This window comes from Cibotium barometz, chromosome 9 (assembly GCF_041138505.1).
Source record: "Cibotium barometz isolate CiBa-2024 chromosome 9, ASM4113850v1, whole genome shotgun sequence".
Taxonomy (NCBI): domain Eukaryota; kingdom Viridiplantae; phylum Streptophyta; class Polypodiopsida; order Cyatheales; family Cibotiaceae; genus Cibotium; species Cibotium barometz.
The window spans coordinates 41,054,283-41,075,220 of NC_141054.1; the positions used below are offsets into that span (position 1 = coordinate 41,054,283).

At 47.1% G+C, this 20,938-nt stretch overlaps 2 protein-coding genes across 7 annotated transcripts in view; both read left to right on the forward strand.

The window, feature by feature from the left end:
• The first annotated feature begins 3,197 nt into the window (after positions 1 to 3,197).
• Positions 3,198 to 20,938, forward strand: part of LOC147635588 (UDP-galactose/UDP-glucose transporter 5B-like) — an 89,527-nt gene continuing 71,786 nt past the window's right edge. For 2 of the 6 annotated variants that reach the window (XM_086802954.1, XM_086802950.1), the window contains exons 1-2: positions 3,215 to 3,347; positions 3,477 to 3,598. In XM_086802954.1, the coding sequence (XP_086659080.1) occupies positions 3,488 to 3,598 (111 nt within the window). In that variant the 5' untranslated portion in view covers positions 3,215 to 3,347; positions 3,477 to 3,487. Of the gene's footprint in view, positions 3,348 to 3,476; positions 3,599 to 20,938 lie in introns of all 6 variants that reach the window. The other 4 variants (XM_086802955.1, XM_086802952.1, XM_086802951.1 and 1 more) reach the window with 4 other exon arrangements.
• Positions 16,988 to 18,004, forward strand: LOC147635589 (uncharacterized). The gene has a single exon (XM_086803244.1). The coding sequence runs from the start codon at positions 16,988 to 16,990 to the stop codon at positions 17,822 to 17,824; it is 837 nt and encodes a 278-aa protein (XP_086659370.1). The 3' UTR covers positions 17,825 to 18,004.

Here is a 20,938-nt window from a genome sequence, read left to right on the forward strand (position 1 = left end):
CATTAACCTGTGGATAATAAGGTGATGATTTTCGATGGATTACTAAGAATCCAGCGAGTAAATGATCAATCACCTCATTAATGAAATGTGAGCCACGATCGCTTACTAATTCTAATGGCAGCCGAATCTAGAGATAATTTGCTCTCATATAAGAATTTTGTTGTTGTTCGTGCATCAGCTCGCTTCGAGGCCCAAGCTTCTGCCCATTTGGTGAAATAATATGTGGCCACCACGATCACATATCGGGCTTGTGAGATGGATGTGCCGCTGGACTAATAGGTCTAACAAAATCTATCCCTCATTTTTCGAAGGGTTGTCTTACAATAATAGGGGTGAGCGGCATCTTGTCCCTTTGTTGTGTGGGATAGCGAATCACTGACATTCCTCGCACCTTTTTACAAATTCTATGGCGTCTTCGAACAACGTAGGCCACCATAATCCTGCTTGAAGTACCTTGCGAGCTGTAATCTCTCCAGCAAAATGTCCTCCTGCTATGAATAGCTTCATCCATGATCACATGACGAACTCATCTTCTCTTACACATCTTCTTAGGACATTTTCTTTACCTATCATATATAGTTCTCCCACAATTAATTATAGTGCCTTTTCATGACACTTATTAATGTCATCAATTGGAGGAGCATACTTGTTAATCCAAAATGGGATTAACATACTAAAGGAGTTAGTTCTTGCTAGTATTGATGCATATATGATGAGTCTCTTTGACTCTATTTATGGTGATCCAGTTCTTGCTAGTATTAATGTCATCAATTGGAGGAGCATACTTGTTAATCCAAAATGGGATTAACACACTAAAGGAGTTAGTTCTTGCTAGTATTGATGCATATATGATGAGTCTCTTTGACTCTATTTATGGTGATCCAGTTCTTCATGCAGGTGGAGAGACTCACATTGACTCTACTACACAGAATGTTTGTGATCTAGATTTGGAGGTTCCATCTATTAAGCCTACTATGCATGATGGTGAGATGACCACATTGATGTGATCTTATTTGATGATTCTCTAGGTTCTCATGATATTGATCTTCATGATGATCATGTTGATGGTGTTTTTATAAATCATGCATTGTACATGGATGATGTGCTTACTTGTAATGATTCTTTTTATTATGATGATGATAATGCAGTGATTATGCACTTTTTACTTTCTCTTGATTATCATGGTGATGATGTTGTTTCTCATGATATTATTTTGATGATGTTATGGCAATGTATGATGATATTCATGATATTTTTATGCATGACGAGATCTATGTTGATGGAATTTTCCATGTGATGGAGGGTTTATTCCATTAATTTTTGAGGCATGATAGGGCTGATTTACCTATCCATGTAGAAGTGGGTTTACAAATATTTACAGGAGATATTTCAGCTTTGTTGCCTATGATGAGTAACAAGACGTGGATATTTATGGATATTTTCATTTGCTCTTTTACATGATGGATGTTGAGGCATATGCTTATGGATTATATGTTACAGCAGGAGAGTATTGATTTTTCTATGCTATTGGCATGTGGATATTATACATTTATGGTTTTATGTGTTTATATTCTTTGATGCTAATATGGGGGATATATTTCTTAAGACTCTCCATGTGCCTTGGCAGTTGCATAAGGAGGAAGGAGAAATTTTATTTTATTACTTTGATTGATGACACATGTTATTCATGATGATGTTTATGTGGATCATAGTCAATCATGACGATCATTCTTTTGATGATGATATCTTTTATGATGCTATGTCCGAGTTAGAGTATTATGATGCTCTAGATGATCTTTTAGTGGAGGAGCATACTCTTGCTCTAGTACCTATGGTGGATCATTCCGATATGATGGTATTCTCTTTGAAGGATGATCCGACCATCCATGCTTTCTTGATGTAGTTGTTGTTGAGATTCTATTTGGCATGGTTTATGGTCATGATTTTTCACCATGTGCTTCATCGATATATTTTCTTGATGTTGTGCTATCTCGGGCACATGTTCCAGCTGGAGGTTCGACACATTAATATAAGTACCAGTTTTTGCTGGAGGATCTACACTGACATATCTTTTTGGTAACAGGCTATTTTCAGCCTATGATGCTGATGCTGGTGCTTCATGCAGTTTATCATGTCTTATTCCATGTTCTTGGGATGTGGATGTTATTATTCGTTCATGGTTCTACATATTCATATTGTATGATATAGCATGGTATCATATGTACATGTTATGTGCACAACCTTGGCATGACACTATGATGTTTGTGCGTTTGTACTTCGGATTTGTATCCGACCCACTGGGTGTGCCAAGAGTTGATGGGCATTTCCTTATAGTCTTTGTATTAACCTTAAAATCCAAGTGGGGGATGCTAAGGGATGCAACATGGTATGGGTGCATGTATGGGGATAGGGGTGATCCCAAAGGATATGTGAGTCGGTGCAAGGGGAGAAATGAGGAGGTATGAACACCCATTAAAGCAACCCTTTGCAAGATGTATCAACAATCCAAAGTAATGAAAATATAATTGTTTGAGTCTCTATCCTTCTCTCTCATCATCGTCATCTCTCTTTTTCATCTCTGTTTGATGGCGATGGCTTTCTGCCCATAAACAAGTATATAGGAGGAGGAGGAGGAGCAGTGGCACAAACATGAGCACTAGTAGCAGAGGAGGAGGGTGTGTATTAAAGGAGGAGGAGCAACAACAAAAGTGGATGTGGAGCAAAGGAGGGTGTGGACTAGAGGAGGAGGAAGAGGAGGAGCAACAATAGAGAAGAAGGGTGTGGACAACGTAGGAGAAGGATGTGGAGCAACAAGAGAGGAGGATGGCTTTGTTCAGAATGAGGATGGGTGTTTTGTTTTTAGGCGATTTGTCTCCATTTTCAATGTTGAGGGTTGAAATTATAAACCTTACCTTGGACTTCAAAAATTTCAAAATTGACAAGGTATCTAGCCAGTAAAATACCCATTAAGTGCTAGTAGACTCAAGAGCAAGTCCTGCGTTTGAACCCTATTGATCGTGTGTTAGTGCAATGGTTAGAATGGTTGTGGGTTCGAATCTCCCTTGTGCAAGTGATGGCACTTGTGTTTGGGTGATAACAAGTGTACTTTCTACTTTGAAGCCAATATTTAAAAAAAAAATCATCTTTGAAAAAAAACGTCTCTGTTATAAAGATAACTTATTTGGAAACTTAAAATGAAGGTTTCAAATTTCAGTAGGGCCGACGTGGCAAAAAATAAAAACTCCCACAGTTTTATCTCCATTTGGTCCGATTCTCCGCCCGGTAATGATTTTTTGATTCATTGGGTTGCTTTGATTTCCAGGTATTGGACTGCTTTCCAGTTCCAGGTATTGGGTTGTTTTTTTTTCTTTTGATTTCCGTTGTTTTTTCTGTTTGATTTCCGGTATTGGGTTGCTTTTTCTTGCACCTCTATTTTTGCAGTTCTTCAGCTCATTTGAGCCTTTGTTTTGAAAAAGAAACCAGAAAAATGAGCCTTTTTTTGGACTATGGAAGATCTTTATGGGAAAACAAAGCTTCAAAACTATGCTTTTGTGTTTTGGGAGTCATGTCTACGCTCATCGTCTATGGCGTGATGCAGGTATTATAATACCTTTAATTTTTTCTTTTAAAAGATATCGACATTCAGCTTAGAGTGTTAAATCTGTGCGCTTAAAGTTGAAAGAAAACATAATTTTGGTCTAAGTTTTTTTGAGTTAAGTTTTTAAGGAAAATCTGATGAAAGATTCCGTACAACAGTGTTTTTTTTTGGGGGGGGAGGAAAGATCCTTCTATTAGTTACCAAGAAAAACAACCATAATGGCTAAGTACAAACTCGTCTCCAAATGGGGAGCGAGAGTCCAGAAGCATAAAAGGGGAGAATGCTCTACTCCTCTGGCTGGCTGCTCTAGGAGGAGAAGGCTCTCTCATATAATGGGGGGAGGGGAAACAACCACACAGGTGGTCTATAAATGCCAAGTGGGCTTGCCACCAATGTCAGTGAGAAAGGGACTGTAACGTTAGATCTTCAGGAAGGCCTCCCGGCCCTTTTGCATGTGGTTTGAGCCACCCTAAGCTTCCCCCACTGACCACAGAGGGTATGAATGGTATTGAGCTAGATCCCCGGATGGTCCTATTGGTGGGGTGAGGGTGCCTTTGATGGCTTCGCTACATCAAGCTCTCTAGATGTGCCACTTAACAATACTACTGCAAATCTCCCATCTCTAGCTAGAACTTGGAGTCCAGTGACCTGAAGATGGATTTGGAACTAGCACTATAGAAATATGAAGGTGAGAGGTTTGAAGGGCTAGTCCCCCACCCTCCTCCTTATATGACATGATAGCCATGGCCTCAGTGGCCCAAGCAATTGTATCCCACGTAACAATGTGGGAGGGGGCTTGGTCCATAGTGAAAATGCGTAGGATCCGTTGCCACACTTGATGAGCCTTATGGCAATCCCAAAGACAATGACGTCGGGACTTTTGGGGATGGCCACACCTCGGACATAATGTTGGTCTACCCCCAATGGCCAACCAAGTGCCAACTGCCAAGCTCCAATGTGCCAACTATCACATAAAGAGAGCGATCTTGCGCGGCCAAAAACTATACAACAACCTTTGAGAGAAAGTGCGGCGAGAGGCCCTGGGATTGCCAATGTGTTGTTGTGCTCCTGAAGTGCCCTCAACCTTTGGCATCTGAATCCTATGACGCAGCCATGTAGTGTATGCAAAAAAGGAGGTGCCACGCATCTCCTCACTATCCTCTAGATCATGCCATGTCCACTCTCTCGGGTCCCATTGGAGATTTCGTGAGAGGCTGCCCCTCCCAAATCCACAAATGCCAGTCTCTCTCTGGCCACCTTGGCCGGTGGAGGACAGATGTGCCACTCATGTGCATGGAAACCAATCACCCTCACCCTTTGCAAGGTGCATTCCTTGAAATCCTCCAAGGGAGGGCTTTGCTCTCTCCAATTTGCCATCAGATGTCACGTGCATCCCGCACTTGGATGCCACGTAGACATTTCTGTATAGAAGGTGCAGGACCTGGGATGGTGAACTGGTCCCATGTGAGCCCCCAGTCCGGGACGAGTCAGCCAGGGATCCATCTCAGTCATCCGAGGTCAGGTGTGCATTGTCCTGCACATGAGTCCAAGGTGAGGTGTGCACTGTCCTGCACATGAAACAGTGCCAGTCCGCGCTGTGAGTCTCCCTCTGGAATGATGTCAGCCCTCTGGAATGATGTCAGTTGTTCTGTATGTTTGGTCTGCCACCAGATATCAGACAGCTGTGTAGATGTAGGTATGCAGCAGTTGTGGACACAGGGAAGGCTACGGGCCACCCAAAAATGGGGCCAAGCAACCCCAGGACATGCCCACCAGCCCAAGGAAGGGCTGGGCAGGCTGTCGGCCAGCCCAAGGAGGGGCTGGGCAGGCTGTTGGCCAGCCCAAGAGGGCTTGGCCAGGCTCTTGGGCCAGCCAGTTGGCTAGCCATAGGGCAGCCTAGGACTGCAGGCGGCCAGTGCCCAGGCACTGCCCAGCAGCCTGTGCTGGACTGGACAGCAGCCCACAGGGGCAGCCAGGACAGTCCAGTGTGAAAGCAAGGCATTTTCAGCATTTTATATCATTAAAACCAGTCGTGGAGGTAAAGTGAACCAGCCGACTGCTCCTGATGAGAAGTATAATAGTGGAGGCCATTATCCCAATGATTTATCTCATCATTCACCAACTGCTCAAGCAATCCAAGGGGCCAAGACAGCCAAGGGCTTGCTAACGCAAAGGGGTGAAGGATTCAGGACAAGGGCAGGGTATTCCCAGCCAAGAAAAGGTCCAAGATTGCTGTATTTTCTTTCAGTTTTCTCATCATTCTAATAAAGCAAATACACCATCCGTGGTGGGGGCCCTACAGAGGGTAATTGGGACCCAATACTGTGTCCTCTCCATCTCTCCCTATCTCTCTCTATTTTCTGCACTTATCCTTTCAAGTTTGTGCGTTAATTTCCGTCGCGAAAAGAGTGCTGAATTCTGAGTTTTGAAGTTATCGATCTTTCTCCGAAGCTTCCGGACATTACAGTGGTATCAGAGCCTACTTCAAGTACAAAGATTCAGCAAAGAAAACCAGAAAATTTTTCTCGCTCGTGTGGTTGGTTTTTAGACGCCGGTGGACTACCCCTTTCGGAGTGACTCCTGTCCCTCGAAGGACGATTGGTTTTTAGCCTCCGGAAGCCTCCGGAAGTCTCCCACACAGATAGTGGATGGTCAGATTGCGTTCCGGAAAGGAATTGCATTTTCCTGCTATGGTGAGCTTCGGCGACGAGAGAGACCCAGAACCATGGGACCAGAGTGCACGAGGCAGCCCAGCTAGGGCACCAGGCTTGAGTGTCACAGACATGTTCCAGCAGATGATGCGAGCAATCGCAGAACAGACCGCCAAGTTGGATGAGCAGAAGGCGCGGATCTTGGCTCTGGAGGAGCGTACCCGCCCGCCAGCGTCGCGTTTTCCATCTCCTCCTCCCTCTCCTTCTGTATCCCAGATACCAGATCCTCGTCACAGGGACCCTCTCGCGGGGTCACGGCCGCAACTAAGCTCCTTGCTTGAGTTGCAGATGCGTGCATTGGAGATCCGACAACGAGAAGACAACGCCATGCGACGCGTGGAACACGAGCGTTACCTCAGAGCTTTGGATGCCAGATTGACACCGGCGGCGCTCTCGAATCATTTTCTCGAGAAAATGAATTTCAGTAAGTATAATGGTAAACTCGACCCCACAACTCTTTATTCATGGTTACATCAATTTGAAGCTTACTTTGCCGCAGTGAGGAAAACAGATACTGACAGAGTGATCTTAGCCAGTTGGTACTTGGAAGGTGAGGCCATTCCTTGGTGGACTTAGTGGGCTCATGCCCACACCAGAGCAAGTATGGCAGCTTATGTGTGGGACGAGTTCGTTCGCGACCTTAAGCAGCGGTTCCTACCGCCCCACTACCTTGAGCGACTCGAAGACGAGTTCAGGGGAGCGCGTCAGAACGCGCAACCAGTCCTTCAGTTTGCCAATAAAATTTCGATTTTATGTCTGCAATTAGGCTTATCTGATACGGACAGGAAAGGGCAGTTTTTGTATGGCCTGGACACGCAAATCCAATGGGAGGTGCGTATGTTTAGGCCAGCCACCTTTGAGGACGCACTCTCGCTTGCACAGAGTGCAGAAATGAAACACAATGGTGGCAAGCCCAAGACTTCCCAGCCGGCTTCTCCTAGGGCTAACGCCTCGGGGGGCAAAAGCCAGAACCAGACGGGGTCTTCCCCAGGATAGAGCCCGGGAGCCTCTGGCTCCAAGAACTCGAACAATGCGTCTAAGCTTACTCCAGACCAGAAAGCGGAGGCAGGCAAGACAGGTGGCAAGTTGAGTGCTCAGGAGCTTTCTCAGTACAAGGAGGAGAGTAGATGTTTCTTTTGTCATACAAAAGGACATACTTCTCGGGATTGTTTGAAGAAGCCTCCAAAGGCCGCCGCTGCCTCCACAGCTTCTGTGGTGAGCTCAGCTCCCACACAGACCCCATCGGCTACCCCTAGTTCTTCAAACCCCGGTGCTTCAGTTGGAGCAATTATTAGTCGGGAGCTCGAAGATAAGCAGAAGGGCGCCCATGACCAGGAGTATGAGCGCAACGAATTGCTCAAGTCCTTTGGCTACATAGGTGGCCAGAGAGTCGTCTTGTTTGACAGCGGCGGCAGCACGGAGGATGTGGTCACAGAACAGTGCGCTAGGCGTGCCCGTTTCGAGCTGACTTCGGTGGACAATCAGGTTGAGGGTTTTAGCACAGGTATGACAACGAGCGTCAAGTATGAAGCTCTAGGTGCTAAGTTAGTGATTCAGGGCATAGAGTTTGTGCGTGATTTTATGGTTGCCCCTCTTATAGGAGCAGACATAATTTTGGGTATTCAGTGGTTTCACAAGTTTCTCCCTGATGTCAAGTGGGACAAGCACACGTTCCAGATCAATCGGAATGTGTCAAACGCCCCGGTGACCATTAAGTGTGAGCCAGGAATTCCGAACTTTTCGCTCATAAGCCACTTGCAGGCTAAGCGAGCAATCAGGAAAGGCGCAAAGTGTGCGATGATTTACATCCAGACAGCCCATATAGTGGCCAGTGCTTCCGAGAAGTACTCGGTTCTCCATGAAAAGTTCCAGAAGATTTTTCTTCGGGACAGCCTCCCTCCCCAGCTCCCCCGTCCAGACCGGAGGATCACAGGATTGACCTCCTCCCAGGCTCGGAACCCCCGAGCAAGTTTCCGTATCGCCTTTCCAAGGCTATGGAATCGGAGTTGGACCGCCAACTCCAAGAATTGTTGCAAGCTGGCTTCATCCGCCCTAGCGTGTCGCCATTTGCAGCACCGATCTTGTTTGTCAAGAAGAAAGATGGGTCTTCCCGTTTGTGTGGATTATCGTGCACTCAACAAGCTGACTATCAAGAGCAGATTCCTGATGCCTCGAATCGATTATATTCTCGAGAGGTTGAATGGAGCAAAGGTGTTCTCAAAATTGGATTTAAAGAGTGGGTACCACGAGGTGCGGATTGTGGAGAGAGACATCCCCAAGACAACCTTCCGCACAAAACGGGCCCACTATGAATTTGTAGTCATGCCATTTGGTTTGACGAATGCCCTGGCTACATTTAACCGCATGATTGTGCGTATTTTCCGGGATTTGATTGGAAAGTGTGTGTTCATATTTCTGGACGACATACTCATATTTTCAGCCACAGTTGAGCAGCATGACATTGATGTGGAGAAAATCCTTAAGTTGCTGGAAAGCAACGAGCTCTACGTCAATGAAAAGAAGTCCGAATTTTATCTGTTCCAGGTGCATTACTTCGGATATATAATTAGTGCTGAAGGCATTCGACTTGATCCGGCTAAAGTGGCCGAGATTGTTAACTGGGAAGTATCTCAGACAGCTTATGATATTAGATCATTTGTGGGTATATGCCAGGCATATTCCACCCACATCGACAAGTTTTCTGATCTCTCGGCAGATCTCACCGATCTGCTAAGGGGAGTGAAAACAAGAAGGCAAAAGATTCGAATGACTCCACGAGCGTTGGAGGCATTCCAGAACCTCAAGGTGGCTTTCCCTTGCCTCGTGGGACGAACCATTTCAAGTGATCACCGATGCGAGTAACATCGCAATCGGAGGTGTATTGCAACAGAATGGTCATCCAGTAGCTTACATGTCTCGTAAGTTACTGCCCGCCGAGAAGAACTACTCAGTCTATGATCGTGAACTCCTAGCAGTAATACAGGCCTTGAAACATTGGAAACATTTCCTGTATGGCCGTGACTTCGAGGTTCGCACTGACCATCAGGCATTGCGTTGGATTCAGACGATGCCAAGTGCACAGTGGAGTGATCGACAACACCGCTGGAGTCAGATATTCCAGCAGTTCGGTGGTATGATTGAGTACCTTCCAGGAAAGGCCAATCCAGTGGCCAATGCTTTGAGCAGGAAGGGACAAGTGTCTATGATTCGGACCACTAGACTTGACCTTGTTGGTACAGGACTAGAGGACATGAAGCACACGTACGCGGATTCCGAGGAATTCGGTACTCAGTGGGTACAGGCATTGGATGCCACAGGACCATGCCATTTTCTGATACGCGATGGTTGGCTTTTCTACAAAGGCCGACTATGTGTCATGAAGTCATTCCGGGCAACTCTTCTCCATGATGTCCATGACGCCATTACAGGTGGTCCTCACAAGGGCATGAATTCGACTCTGGAGAAATTAGAACGGCAATACTATTGGCCAAAGATGAGGCGTGATGTGTTTACATATGTACAACGCTGTGACATTTGTCAAAAGGTGAAAGCTCCTCGTGGAAAGAAGATAGGGTTGTTACAGCCCTTGCCAATTCCTAAGGGTCCTTTCCAAGACATTTCGATGGACTTTGTCACAAATCTGCCTCCTAGCCCGAGTAAGCATAATACGCAGTGCTTAACTATTGTTGATAGGTTTAGCAAATTTGTTATGCTTATTCCTTGTTGCAGGGCCAATGTGACCGCTGAGGATGTTGCCCAGTTATTCATTCGGCATTGGTACCCGATTGGCGGGATTCCTAGGACCATAGTGTCAGACCGAGATGCCAAGTTTACCAGTCATTTTTGGAGGGCATTGTTTGATAATTTTGGTACTAAGTTGAATTTTTCCAATGCATTCCACCCACAGACGGATGGCCAGACAGAGATATACAACCAGTTGGCCTTTGATGTGCTGAAGTGTTATGTCCATGATCAGCAAGGTAAGTGGGAATCGTATTTGCCTTTAGTTCAAGCTGTTTTGAATGACTCTTTTTCTTCAGCTATTGGCAGGACTCCATATGAGGCAGCGTTTGGAAGACCTTTCCAATCGTTGTTAACCAGGACTTCGTCTTCAGTACCGGAGGCGAACAGAGTGACGGAGTCTTACCAGGAGATCCTAGAGTCAGTAAAAGCCAGATTGGCTAAAGCGCAAGAGGCCTACACTCGACAGGCCAATAAAGACCGAAGGGATATGAAGTTTTCGAAAGGGGATTGGGTTTATCTTCGGATAATGAAGCAAAGATTAAAGCAGGTGGGCAAGCGATGCCCAAAGTTGTCTTTCAGGAGCTTTGGACCTTTTCCCATCCGGAAAAAGATTAATGAGGTGTCTATGCAATTAAAGCTACCTCCGAGTTGGACTATGCACGATGTATTTCATGTCAGTTGGTTAAAGCCATATGCAGGTCCACCCCCTTAAAGAGGTCAAAGACGAAGCGGAACCAGACATTGTGGATGAAGCAGAAGTAATGGTTCCAGAACAGATCCTTCTGCACCGTTTCAAGCATGGCTCAGGCCGAAGACTACGACAGTTTCTCACAAAGTTTCAGGACCCAGGAACTCATGAAGCGGTATGGCTCGACAAAGAGTTCTTCGAAGACTATCCGGCGTTATTGACGGATTATATGGAGGCTATGCAGCTTCCGTTAAGTTAAGCAGAAGGGGATGTCACGTGCATCCCACACTTGGATGCCACGTAGACATTTCTGTACAGAAGGTGCAGGACCTGGGATGGTGAACTGGTCCCATGTGAGCCCAGTCCGGGATGAGTCAGCCAGGGATCCATCTCAGTCGTCCGAGGTCAGGTGTGCATTGTCCTGCATATGAGTCCAAGGTCAGGTGTGCACTGTCCTGCACATGAAACAGTGCCAGTCCGCGTTGTGAGTCTCCCTCTGGAATGATGTCAGTTGTTCTGTATGTTTGGTCTGCCACCAGATATCAGACAGCTGTGTAGATGTAGGTATGTAGCAGTTGTGGACACAGGGAAGGCTATGGGCCACCCAAAAATGGGGCCAAGCAGCCCCAGGACATGCCCACCAGCCCAAGGAAGGGCTGGGCAGGCTGTCAGCCAGCCCAGGGAGGGGCTGGGCAGGCTGTCGGCCAGCCCAAGAGGGCTTGGCCAAGCAGCCGACTGGCTCTTGGGCCAGCCAGTTGGCTAGCCATAGGGCAGCCTAGGACTGCAGGGGCCAGTGCCCAGGCGCTGCCCAGCAGCCTGCGCTGGACTGGACAGCAGCCCCACAGGGGCAGCCAGGACAGTCCAGTGTGAAAGCAAGGCATTTTCAGCATTTTATATTATTAAAACCAGTCGTGGAGGTAAAGTGAACCAGCCGACTGCTCTTGATGAGAAGTATAAATAGTGGAGGCCATAATCCCAATGATTTATCTCATCATTCACCAAGTGCTCAAGCAATCCAAGGGGCCAAGACAGCCAAGGGCTTGCTAACGCAAAGGGGTGAAGGATTCAGGTCAAGGGCAGGGTATTCCCAGCCAAGAAAAGGTCCAAGATTGCTGTATTTTCTTTCAGTTTTCTCATCATTCTAATAAAGCAAATACACCATCCGTGGTGGGGGCCCTACAGAGGTTAATTGGGACCCAATATTGTGTCCTCTCCATCTCTCACTATCTCTCTCTATTTTCTGCACTTCTCCTTTCAAGTTTGTTTGTTAATTTCCGTCGCGAAAAGAGTGCTGAATTCTGAGTTTTGAAGTTACCGATCTTTCTCCGAGGCTTCCGCATATTACATGAGATCCAATAGAGAAGGAGAGTAAGGCGGAGCTTTATCCGCACCATGAATTACTAGGGGTATATCATGCTGTCAGAATGCACTGCGGAAAATGAGACAACTGCAGTGAGAAAGAAAAGGTAGAAGTGTAGAGAGAGAGAAGCTGTATAAACTGTGCTTTATGCACAAAGATCTGGTGCAATCTAGAAGTGGGGGGCAAGGGTTTGGTGCTGGTCGGCCAGCCCAAAAATAGCTGACAGGCTGCCTACATGTCCACCACTGGGTAAAAGACCAGTCGACGAGCATAGATACAAGTCGGCCAGAACCAGACAGCCCCCACGACCAAAAGTAGGAAAAACAAACATGGAAAAAATGGAGAAAAATTGTGAGAGCTCCTGGTGGGCACACCCACAACAAAGGCCCTCACTCAGTAATATGGTACAGATAGGAGATGATTGCTAACACCCCCTCTCAGCTCCTGGATGTGGAACCAACCCTAGTGAGTTGGAGTGTTGCCAGAGCATCGCCTGAGGTAGAGACCTCGTGAAGACGTTCGTCGCATTGTCCTCCGTGGAACAAAACTCTAGCAAGATGTCATCAACCAAAATCTTCTCACGAACAAAATGACTCTAGATGACCGTGGGTTCCTCCTGTGGAAACCCAATCTCCCCAAGTAACCTCCGCAACACACCACCTCGCAAGCAGCACCACAAGCAGTTCGATACTCTGCCTCTGTAGAAGACAAGCCAATAGTTGGCTTCCTCTTGTTGCTCCAAGAAATAGCTCCTGAGCCAAGGGTAAAACCGTAGCCTGATGTAGATCTTCTCGTGTCTGGATCTCCTCCCCAATCTGAGTCACTCCAACATTGAAGTCTGACTCGTTCCGTCGTTCCCCCTCTAGTGTCATAGAAGAGTGTAACTTGGTTGAACACAATGCTAATCAATACACTTAAATACACTAAGATTTGATGGACACTTGCTCAAATACAAGAAGTAAATTGCTGAATTGACAAGAGACAGACAATGAGCCGGAACGGCCGATCCCTCCCTCGAGTATATTGATCTTGGGAGAATCAAGTACATAGTGTCATGGGCATTTTTGACTAGATCTACGCTCTCAAGTGCCCATGTTCCCTACCATCTGCTCTCTATTGTTCCACCAACACATGGTAGCAACAATCTGCAAGAGAGCACGTAGGACAAGAGAACACTACACAGGGTATGTGATCTTGTAATCTGGTTCCTCCCTCCTGCCACTTGCTTCCGTATTTAAGCATTAAAGCTTACCAATTGTAAGTAGAGTCGATGACAGCGGAAGTCTTCACGATGGAAGTCCTTGGAGTGAAGAGATCTTTGATTTGTCGTAATTCTTCGCGACAAAAGTCTTCAAGAGGATGAAGGGAACCTTGAGAAAGCTTCCCCTATGGTTCAACTTGAGAAAGGAGGACTGAAGTTAGGGTTTTCAGCAAAAAGACCAGAAATTACAGCAATAAAGCATAGTGACATGGGACGGGGGGAACGAACGGACCCTAGGGACGGGGAACGCGTGGGACGGGCGCGGGACGGAGGGACGGGGACGGTTGCCTGACTGCGGGACGGGGACGCCGGGAACGCGTTCCGGGAACGTTCCGGGAACGGCGTTCCCTGTCTGTACGGGGACGGTCAAACTGACCGTTGGCGGCAGTTTTTGACCGTTGGCGGGGCGCCAACGGCTATGTGTCCTATCCGTTTGGTGATGCGCAACTCCTCCAAGGCTCCAAGGCTTCTTCCTTGAGTCTCTCTCTCCCACATGGCTCCCCTCTTCTTCTATATAAGAGACCTCCATGCTCTCCTCAAGCCATCTCCTCTCCAAGCTCTCCCTCTCCAAGACCCAAGACCCAAGGCTCAAGCTCTCCCTCTCCAAGCTCTCCTTCTCCAAGCTCACCCTCTCCAACCTCTCCAAGCTCACCCTCTCCAAGCTCTCCTTCTCCAACATCCAAGCTCTCCCTCTCCAAGCTCACCCTCTCCATTGTCCAAGCTCTCCTTCTCCAACATCTTGTCATGTGCATCACAGATGCCATGGACATTCTCAGGGCTAGATCCAGAAGGGGCAAACAGATAAAGACCATGAACCAGTAGAAGATGGACATGGAGCAGGACTTGGAGCAAAGCATGGATCAGAAGGCTGTCGGTTGCATGGAGGTTGACGTCAGCAGTACCAGAGGGCTGTCGGCTGCAGGACAGAGGGTGCTGGCAGCAGGCGCATCCAGAATACCCAGTCGGCTGCATTTAATAGATTTTATGAATTAGTAACTGGCCGACCAGCAGTCGGCCAGTTTCCCACATACTCCAAGGCCTATATAAAGGCACACTTGCTCTTTGTTTTATTCATTCAACCCACTAGGGGTATGAGTCATTAGGAGTCCTAGTCTAGGGCAGTTTTGGTGTGTTATCACCTTTTCAAGAAGGCAGCCAAGGGCTGCAAAAGATATGTACCTTTTTGTACCATAGTATGTACTGAATTTCCAGCACTTCTCACTCTCTCTCTCTCTACTCTCTCTCTACCTGCGTTTTTGCATCAGATGGTGCGTTTTTGCATCAGAAGGTTTTCAAGAGTGTTTAGGGCTGAAAGAAGACTACCCAGAGCTTCCGCACGTTACATTGGTATCAGAGCATCAGGCTCAGCCAGGCTAAATGCTGATTCAGTCCCAGATGATGGTGTACAGGTCCAAGGTACAGGAAAGTACACGGATTCGAAGCCCAAGGCAAGGACCACAGAAGCGGGAAGAACTCCCAGGAGGTTTGTTGGTGGTGTTCCACAGTGCCAGATGGGGATGGCAGTTCCGTGAGCCAGATAGGTTCTCAGGTAACGGTCCCAAGGGAGGTTGATCCTCCAAGGGTGATGTGAGAGTGCCAGACTCAGTTCCAGGAAAGAAGACCAAGACGGTGTTCAGAGTCAGGGCAGGAATGGATTGTGGACTAGAGGAAGACCAGATGCATAGATCTTCATCAGAGACAGAGTGGTTTGGAGAACAGACCGGATTTTCAGAGAAAAAGGTTTGCCAGGGATGGAAGATGACAGAGGGACTTCGGGACAGGATTGGGATGATGACAGTCATCCAAGAGCAGGTTGGATTCCCGTCATCAAGTTTAGCAGAGGGGGATGTCATGTGCATCACAGATGCCATGGACATTCTCAGGGCTAGATCCAGAAGGGGCAAACAGATAAAGACCATGAACCAGCAGAAGATGGACATGGAGCAGGACTTGGAGCAAAGCATGGATCAGAAGGCTGTCGGCTGCATGGAGGCTGACGTCAGCAGTACCAGAGGGCTGTCGGCTGCAGGACAGAGGGTGCTGGCAGCAGGCGCATCCAGAATACCCAGTCGGCTGCATTTAATAGATTTTATGAATTAGCGACCAGCAGTCGGCCAGTTTCCCACATACTCCAAGGCCTATATAAAGGCACACTTGCTCTTTGTTTTATTCATTCAACCCACTAGGGGTATGAGTCATTAGGAGTCCTAGTCTAGGGCAGTTTTGGTGTGTTATCACCTTTTCAAGAAGGCAGCCAAGGGCTGCAAAAGATATGTACCTTTTTGTACCATAGTATATACTGAATTTCCAGCACTTCTCACTCTCTCTCTCTCTCTACTCTCTCTCTACCTGCGTTTTTGCATCAGATGGTGCGTTTTTGCATCAGAAGGTTTTCAAGAATGTTTAGGGCTGAAAGAAGACTACCCAGAGCTTCCGCACGTTACACATCTCCATCCCGATTCTCCGTCTTGACTCTTTCTCAAGCTCTACCATCCATCTCAAGCTCTACTCTATCACTATGGCATCCTCTTCTCAAACCCCTTCCTCTCCTCAACCCGGGTCCGCCGCCGCCTCCACCACTTCAACACCCGCTCCATCACGAAGGAGGAGGCCCGCCGTACATCGATGGAGTTGGTGGGATGAGGTAGAGTGCTCGCAATACGGTCAAGGGGGTGGTTCAAGACCATGGGTATGTAAGCTTTGCGGCTACAAGCGAACCGGCGGTGCCCACAAAGTGTGTGCTCACTTCTTGCATGAGCCCGGCAACGAAGTGCAATTTTGCAAGGAGGTTTCGGCCGAGAAGAAGAAGGAGCTCCTTGAAAAGCTTGTGGTTTATGAGGCGGCCGAGTTGGCAAAACGCAATCCTCAAGTGGCCGTTGATCCCACATCCTTTGTGAGGACATCAACGCCGCATGTACCTCGTTCATCAAGAGAGGCATCCGCTTCTCGGGGACGCCAAAGTACTCTTGATGAGAATTGGAACCCTCAATTGAAAGAGGAGGTGGACATGGCGGTGGCACGATTCTTCTTTCATGACCACATAGCATTTCGGGCGGCACGGTAAGTCCTTGGCACTATGCTCATGTACTATTCAAAATTCAAATATCATGCTCTAAAGACTAAAACTTAAAAGACTAAATGATGGTAAAAATCTGAATTTTGTTTGTGTTTTGCATATGGTGTTTTGGATAGATCTCCATACTTTCGGGCCATGTGCAAATTGATAGCGGAGTATGGACCCTCTTATGTTCCCCCCTCTTCGGAGACCATCCGCACCTCTCTCCTTGAGAAGGAGAAGGCAAGCGTGGAGGTGGCGGCCAACCACATGAAAGAGCAATGGGCTGAAAATGGTGTTACCCTCGTCGTTGATGGGTGGAGTGACACTAGAAAGCGCTCCATCCATGGAGTTGTTGCCTACTCACGAGGGGAGACATACTTTGTCGACTCCCATGATGCTTCCGGGACGGGGAAGAGTGCCGAGATACTTGCTGCGGAGTGGGCAACAACACTAGTGACGGTGGGGGCGGAGAATGTCATTGCCATATGTGCGGATGGAGAACCAGCAAATAGGGCGGCGGGGACAATTCTCCAAGCAACTTATCCTCGCATCACCGTGTGCTTTTGCATGGCCCATTGCCTCAACAACCTTATCAAAGACATAGGGGCCTTGGATTGGGTTGCACCTGTCATTGAGGGTGCCAACAAAATAGTGACCTTTGTCCTCAACCATCAAAGGGTGCAGCACGAGTTTTCCAAGAAGTCAAGCCTCTCTCTTCTTAAGTATTCCGAGACGAGGTTTGCATTCAACTTTCTCATGCTAGGTCGCTTGTGTACATGTAGCGGGGCATTGAGGGGACTCTTCCTCAGTGATGAGTTTGCACGCACTTCAGAGGCTTCCACGATGGTCAGCAAATTTTGCAGGGAAAGGGCGGATGATGCGGCATGGTGGGAGGAGGCCAAGGCGCTTGTGGAGATGGTGCAACCGATTATTGATCTCCTTAGGGTAGTGGATTCCACTCAACCATGCATTGGCAAAGTGTACGAGGCAATGGATCGCATGACAGAGAAGCTAAAAGCAATGTTCAAAGTCAAGCCTCACTATAAACAGGTCAAATCCCTATGTTTGAAAAGGTGGCAAGCCTACCACTCTCCCCTCCATGCTGCTGCCTACATTGTTGATCCTGAGTTTCAAGGCAAAGGGCAACACAAGGACAAAGAGGTGAGCAAAGGCCTTCGACAAACCTTGGATCGCCTTTACACTAGTGAGGAGGATCGCCGCACAATCAAGGACCAATTGCAGATTTATAGAGAGAAGCGGGGGGCTTTTGGTTTGGCAGATGCACAGGCGGACCGCTTCAAGGTAGGGTCTGCACTTGGTGGAAGGATTATGGTGCGGAAACTCCAAAGTTGCAGGAATTTGCTGTGCGCGTACTCTCACAGGCTTGCAGTAGCAGTTGCCTAGAGCAACTCTGGTCAGTTTATAGCCACATTGCCTCTAAGAAGAGGAACCGCCTTGGTGTACAGCGTGCAAATGATTTGGTATTTGTCAGTGCCAACTTGCGAATGCTTTGCAAGGGCTTGACAAAGAAGGCAGATCCTTTGACTGAATGGGAGCAGGCACAGCAGGACCCACATCTCTCTGATCAGCAGAGGGCCGAGATTTTAGAGGAGCTTGAGGTTGTGCCCGAGGCATTGTCCCCCCCACCTCCCCCTCCCCTCCCACTTGAGGACCAGCCTATGGAGGACTTCATTGAGGAGGTCACGATTGATCTTCACCCTTTTCAGCCTCTTGCCTAGTCTCTTGAGTCTAGAGTCTCGACTCTTGCCCCACTTTTTTGCTAGCAATCTTGTATCTTGGCACTTAGTCATTTTGCCTTGAGTGTACGCCCTCCTTGGGCCTTTCATTATGCCAATTGGCATTTTTGTTTAGATTGTACACTCACTTTTGTTTATCACGCCATCGGCGCCCCATTATAGTTTTTTGCTAATACGACTATGCATTTCTCCTCTTTTGGGTGCAATTTTGTGCTTAATGTCTTGGTTTCTAAGTGTAAATCAAGTGTGTTAAAAAAAATTGCAAAAAAACAATCGTTTTCAGATTGCCGTTTTTTCCACCGTCCTCGGGACGGCCTTTTGCCCTGTCCTCGTCCCGTCCCCCGTTCCCGTTCCCCGTCCCATGTTTCTATGCAATAAAGAGAGCTGTTTTGCTGAATTTCAATCATTGGGAGTGTGTAGGAGAGTGATCAGCATTCGGAAACACTCTTGGAAGCTTGAAAATCACCTTAGCAAGCTTGGAAATGGAGTTGGGAAGGAGAATGTGCAGAAAATGTAGCCCAACAGCCCTCATGAAGGAGGCGCCAATCTCTAGAGAGAGGAGGAGGAGAGAGGTGGTGAGTTGTCCAGTGTAGGTGGTAGGCAAGTGCTTTGTGGAGCAAGCTAGAGTGGACACATGGCTGGTTAGTGTGTGTGAACATCGAGCTGGTCATAATTTATAAGTGAGTTTTGGTCGCCCAAAACTTAATGAAGTGTGTACACACTCACTTATAAATTAGTGCTAACTCGTAAGGCCAAGTTTATGACCAATACTTACCACCTGTCACATGCCACATAACCATGTCAGTAGACAGTTTCACACGCACGGTTCGTGGGCGGGCGTCCCCTTACCCGGAACTACACATTGGTCAAGCAAGCATGAAAACAGCATGCAATTTCAATTGCAAGCAAGCACATAAAGATACTATGCAATGTAGCATTGGTATGGACAATCCCCGTTCATGAGCCTATACCAAAATAGACGTGCTCCAGGCAAGTATATGAGGTACCAGACCGAATGGAACACCAATCCACCAAGCATTTCCGGGCATGTACATGGAGGCACAAGTCTCAACGGAAAGCCAAGTCCACAGTAACACATGAGTGGCATCAATCCCCGTCATATACAACTGCCATGGACACCAGTCCAATACATACATGATAAGAAAACACGGGTGGACCAATTGGGTGGCCAAATGGTGACATCCCCCCCGGTTTCTAAACAGTTGTCCGCGGACCGCAACTGAAAAGCATCCAAATATGTCTGAAGCACATGCGGGCAATCTCTGAAGAACTCTTCATCTACCCATTTAGCATCAATGGGAAGATAGTTCTTAAACTTCACAAGGTAACACCTCACAACTTTGCCTGCAGCAAGCTTGCATTCCTTGTGATACACAATCTGCTCTGGCTGCAAGATCTCCTCAAGCTCATCCACTTCTGGTGGATCCTCAATGACCGTTTCACTGGGCTCCGGCCCTACATACTTGCGAAGGAGACTCACATGAAAAGCATTGTGTATGTGCCAATGACTAGGTAATGCCAATCTGAAAGCCACTTCATTGATCTTCTCGATCACTCGAAAAGGCCCATAGTACTTGGTTGCAAGCTTAGGATATGCACCCTCTTTGCCAGGCCTCTTTGCAAGTCTTGCTTTCTCAAATTTCAGCAATACCCAATCATTCTCTTTAACATCCAATTGCCTTCTATGCTTGTTGGCAGAAAGGATCCATCCTTCTTTTGAACCAAGAGGACGGGTGAACAATATGGGGAAGAGCTTGGCTGAACCAAACCCTTCTCAAGAAGCTCATTCACCTACTTCATGATCTCCTCTTTTTGGGATGCACTTACACGATAGGATGGCCTATTAGGCGGTGAGCTACCCGGCACAAGATCAATGCGATGATCTTCCGGTCGTACGGGTGGCAACTCATTTGGTAACTCATCAGCAAAACAATCATTGTGCTCTTGCAAAAATTTCAGTCTATCATTACTAAGAGTATTTACATGTACATTTTTTTCCTCAACATGATCTCGTACAAAAATCAAGTACGCAAAAACACTCTTTTTCATTACTTTCTTAATTTATACATGAGATACAAGGGGAATGGTATCATCCTCTTCACCAGCATCAATTACATGCTCTCGACCTTTATGCATGAAGGTGATCCTGTTGGTCTTGTAAGCCTTGCACGGATCAATATGTGTATACCAAGGCTTTCCAAGCAATACATCACAGCCATTCAAAGGAGCCACAAGAAAATCCTCATGATCCACATAGCCTTGAATGTGTATGCGCAACTTGCCAAAAATTGGGATGACCTGCACTTCTCTACCAACAAAGGCAGCCCCTACTTCAATTTGAGGACCCATGTCCTCCATTTCAATACCCAAAGCAGCTGCCATCTGTGTGGATATGAAATTTTCAGATGCACAATCATCAAACATGAACAAAGCGAGTTGATCCTTGAGCTGTCCTCAAGCTTTACATACAACCCTGTCTTTGCTATCATGTGAAGTGTTGCCCTGCACATCCGGAACCATATGCACATTAGGCTTTGATGCATTTGCATTATCATGCTTCTTCTTGTTTGGGCATGCATTTGCAATATGCTCGGTGCTACCACAAGTAAAGCATTTCCACTCACTTATATATTGCTTTTTCTGCTCCGGAGTGAGACCATAGTCTCTCAGTTTGAAGGGACGCTTCTTGGTAGTGTTATTTTCAGCCTTTGGACCATTTTTATCTTGGTTTTGGTCCTTT

What these genes read in the sequence shown, in the direction of transcription:
- LOC147635589 (XM_086803244.1), top strand. Translation starts at nt 16,988, where the DNA reads ATGGCCCATTGCCTCAACAACCTTATCAAAGACATAGGGGCCTTGGAT.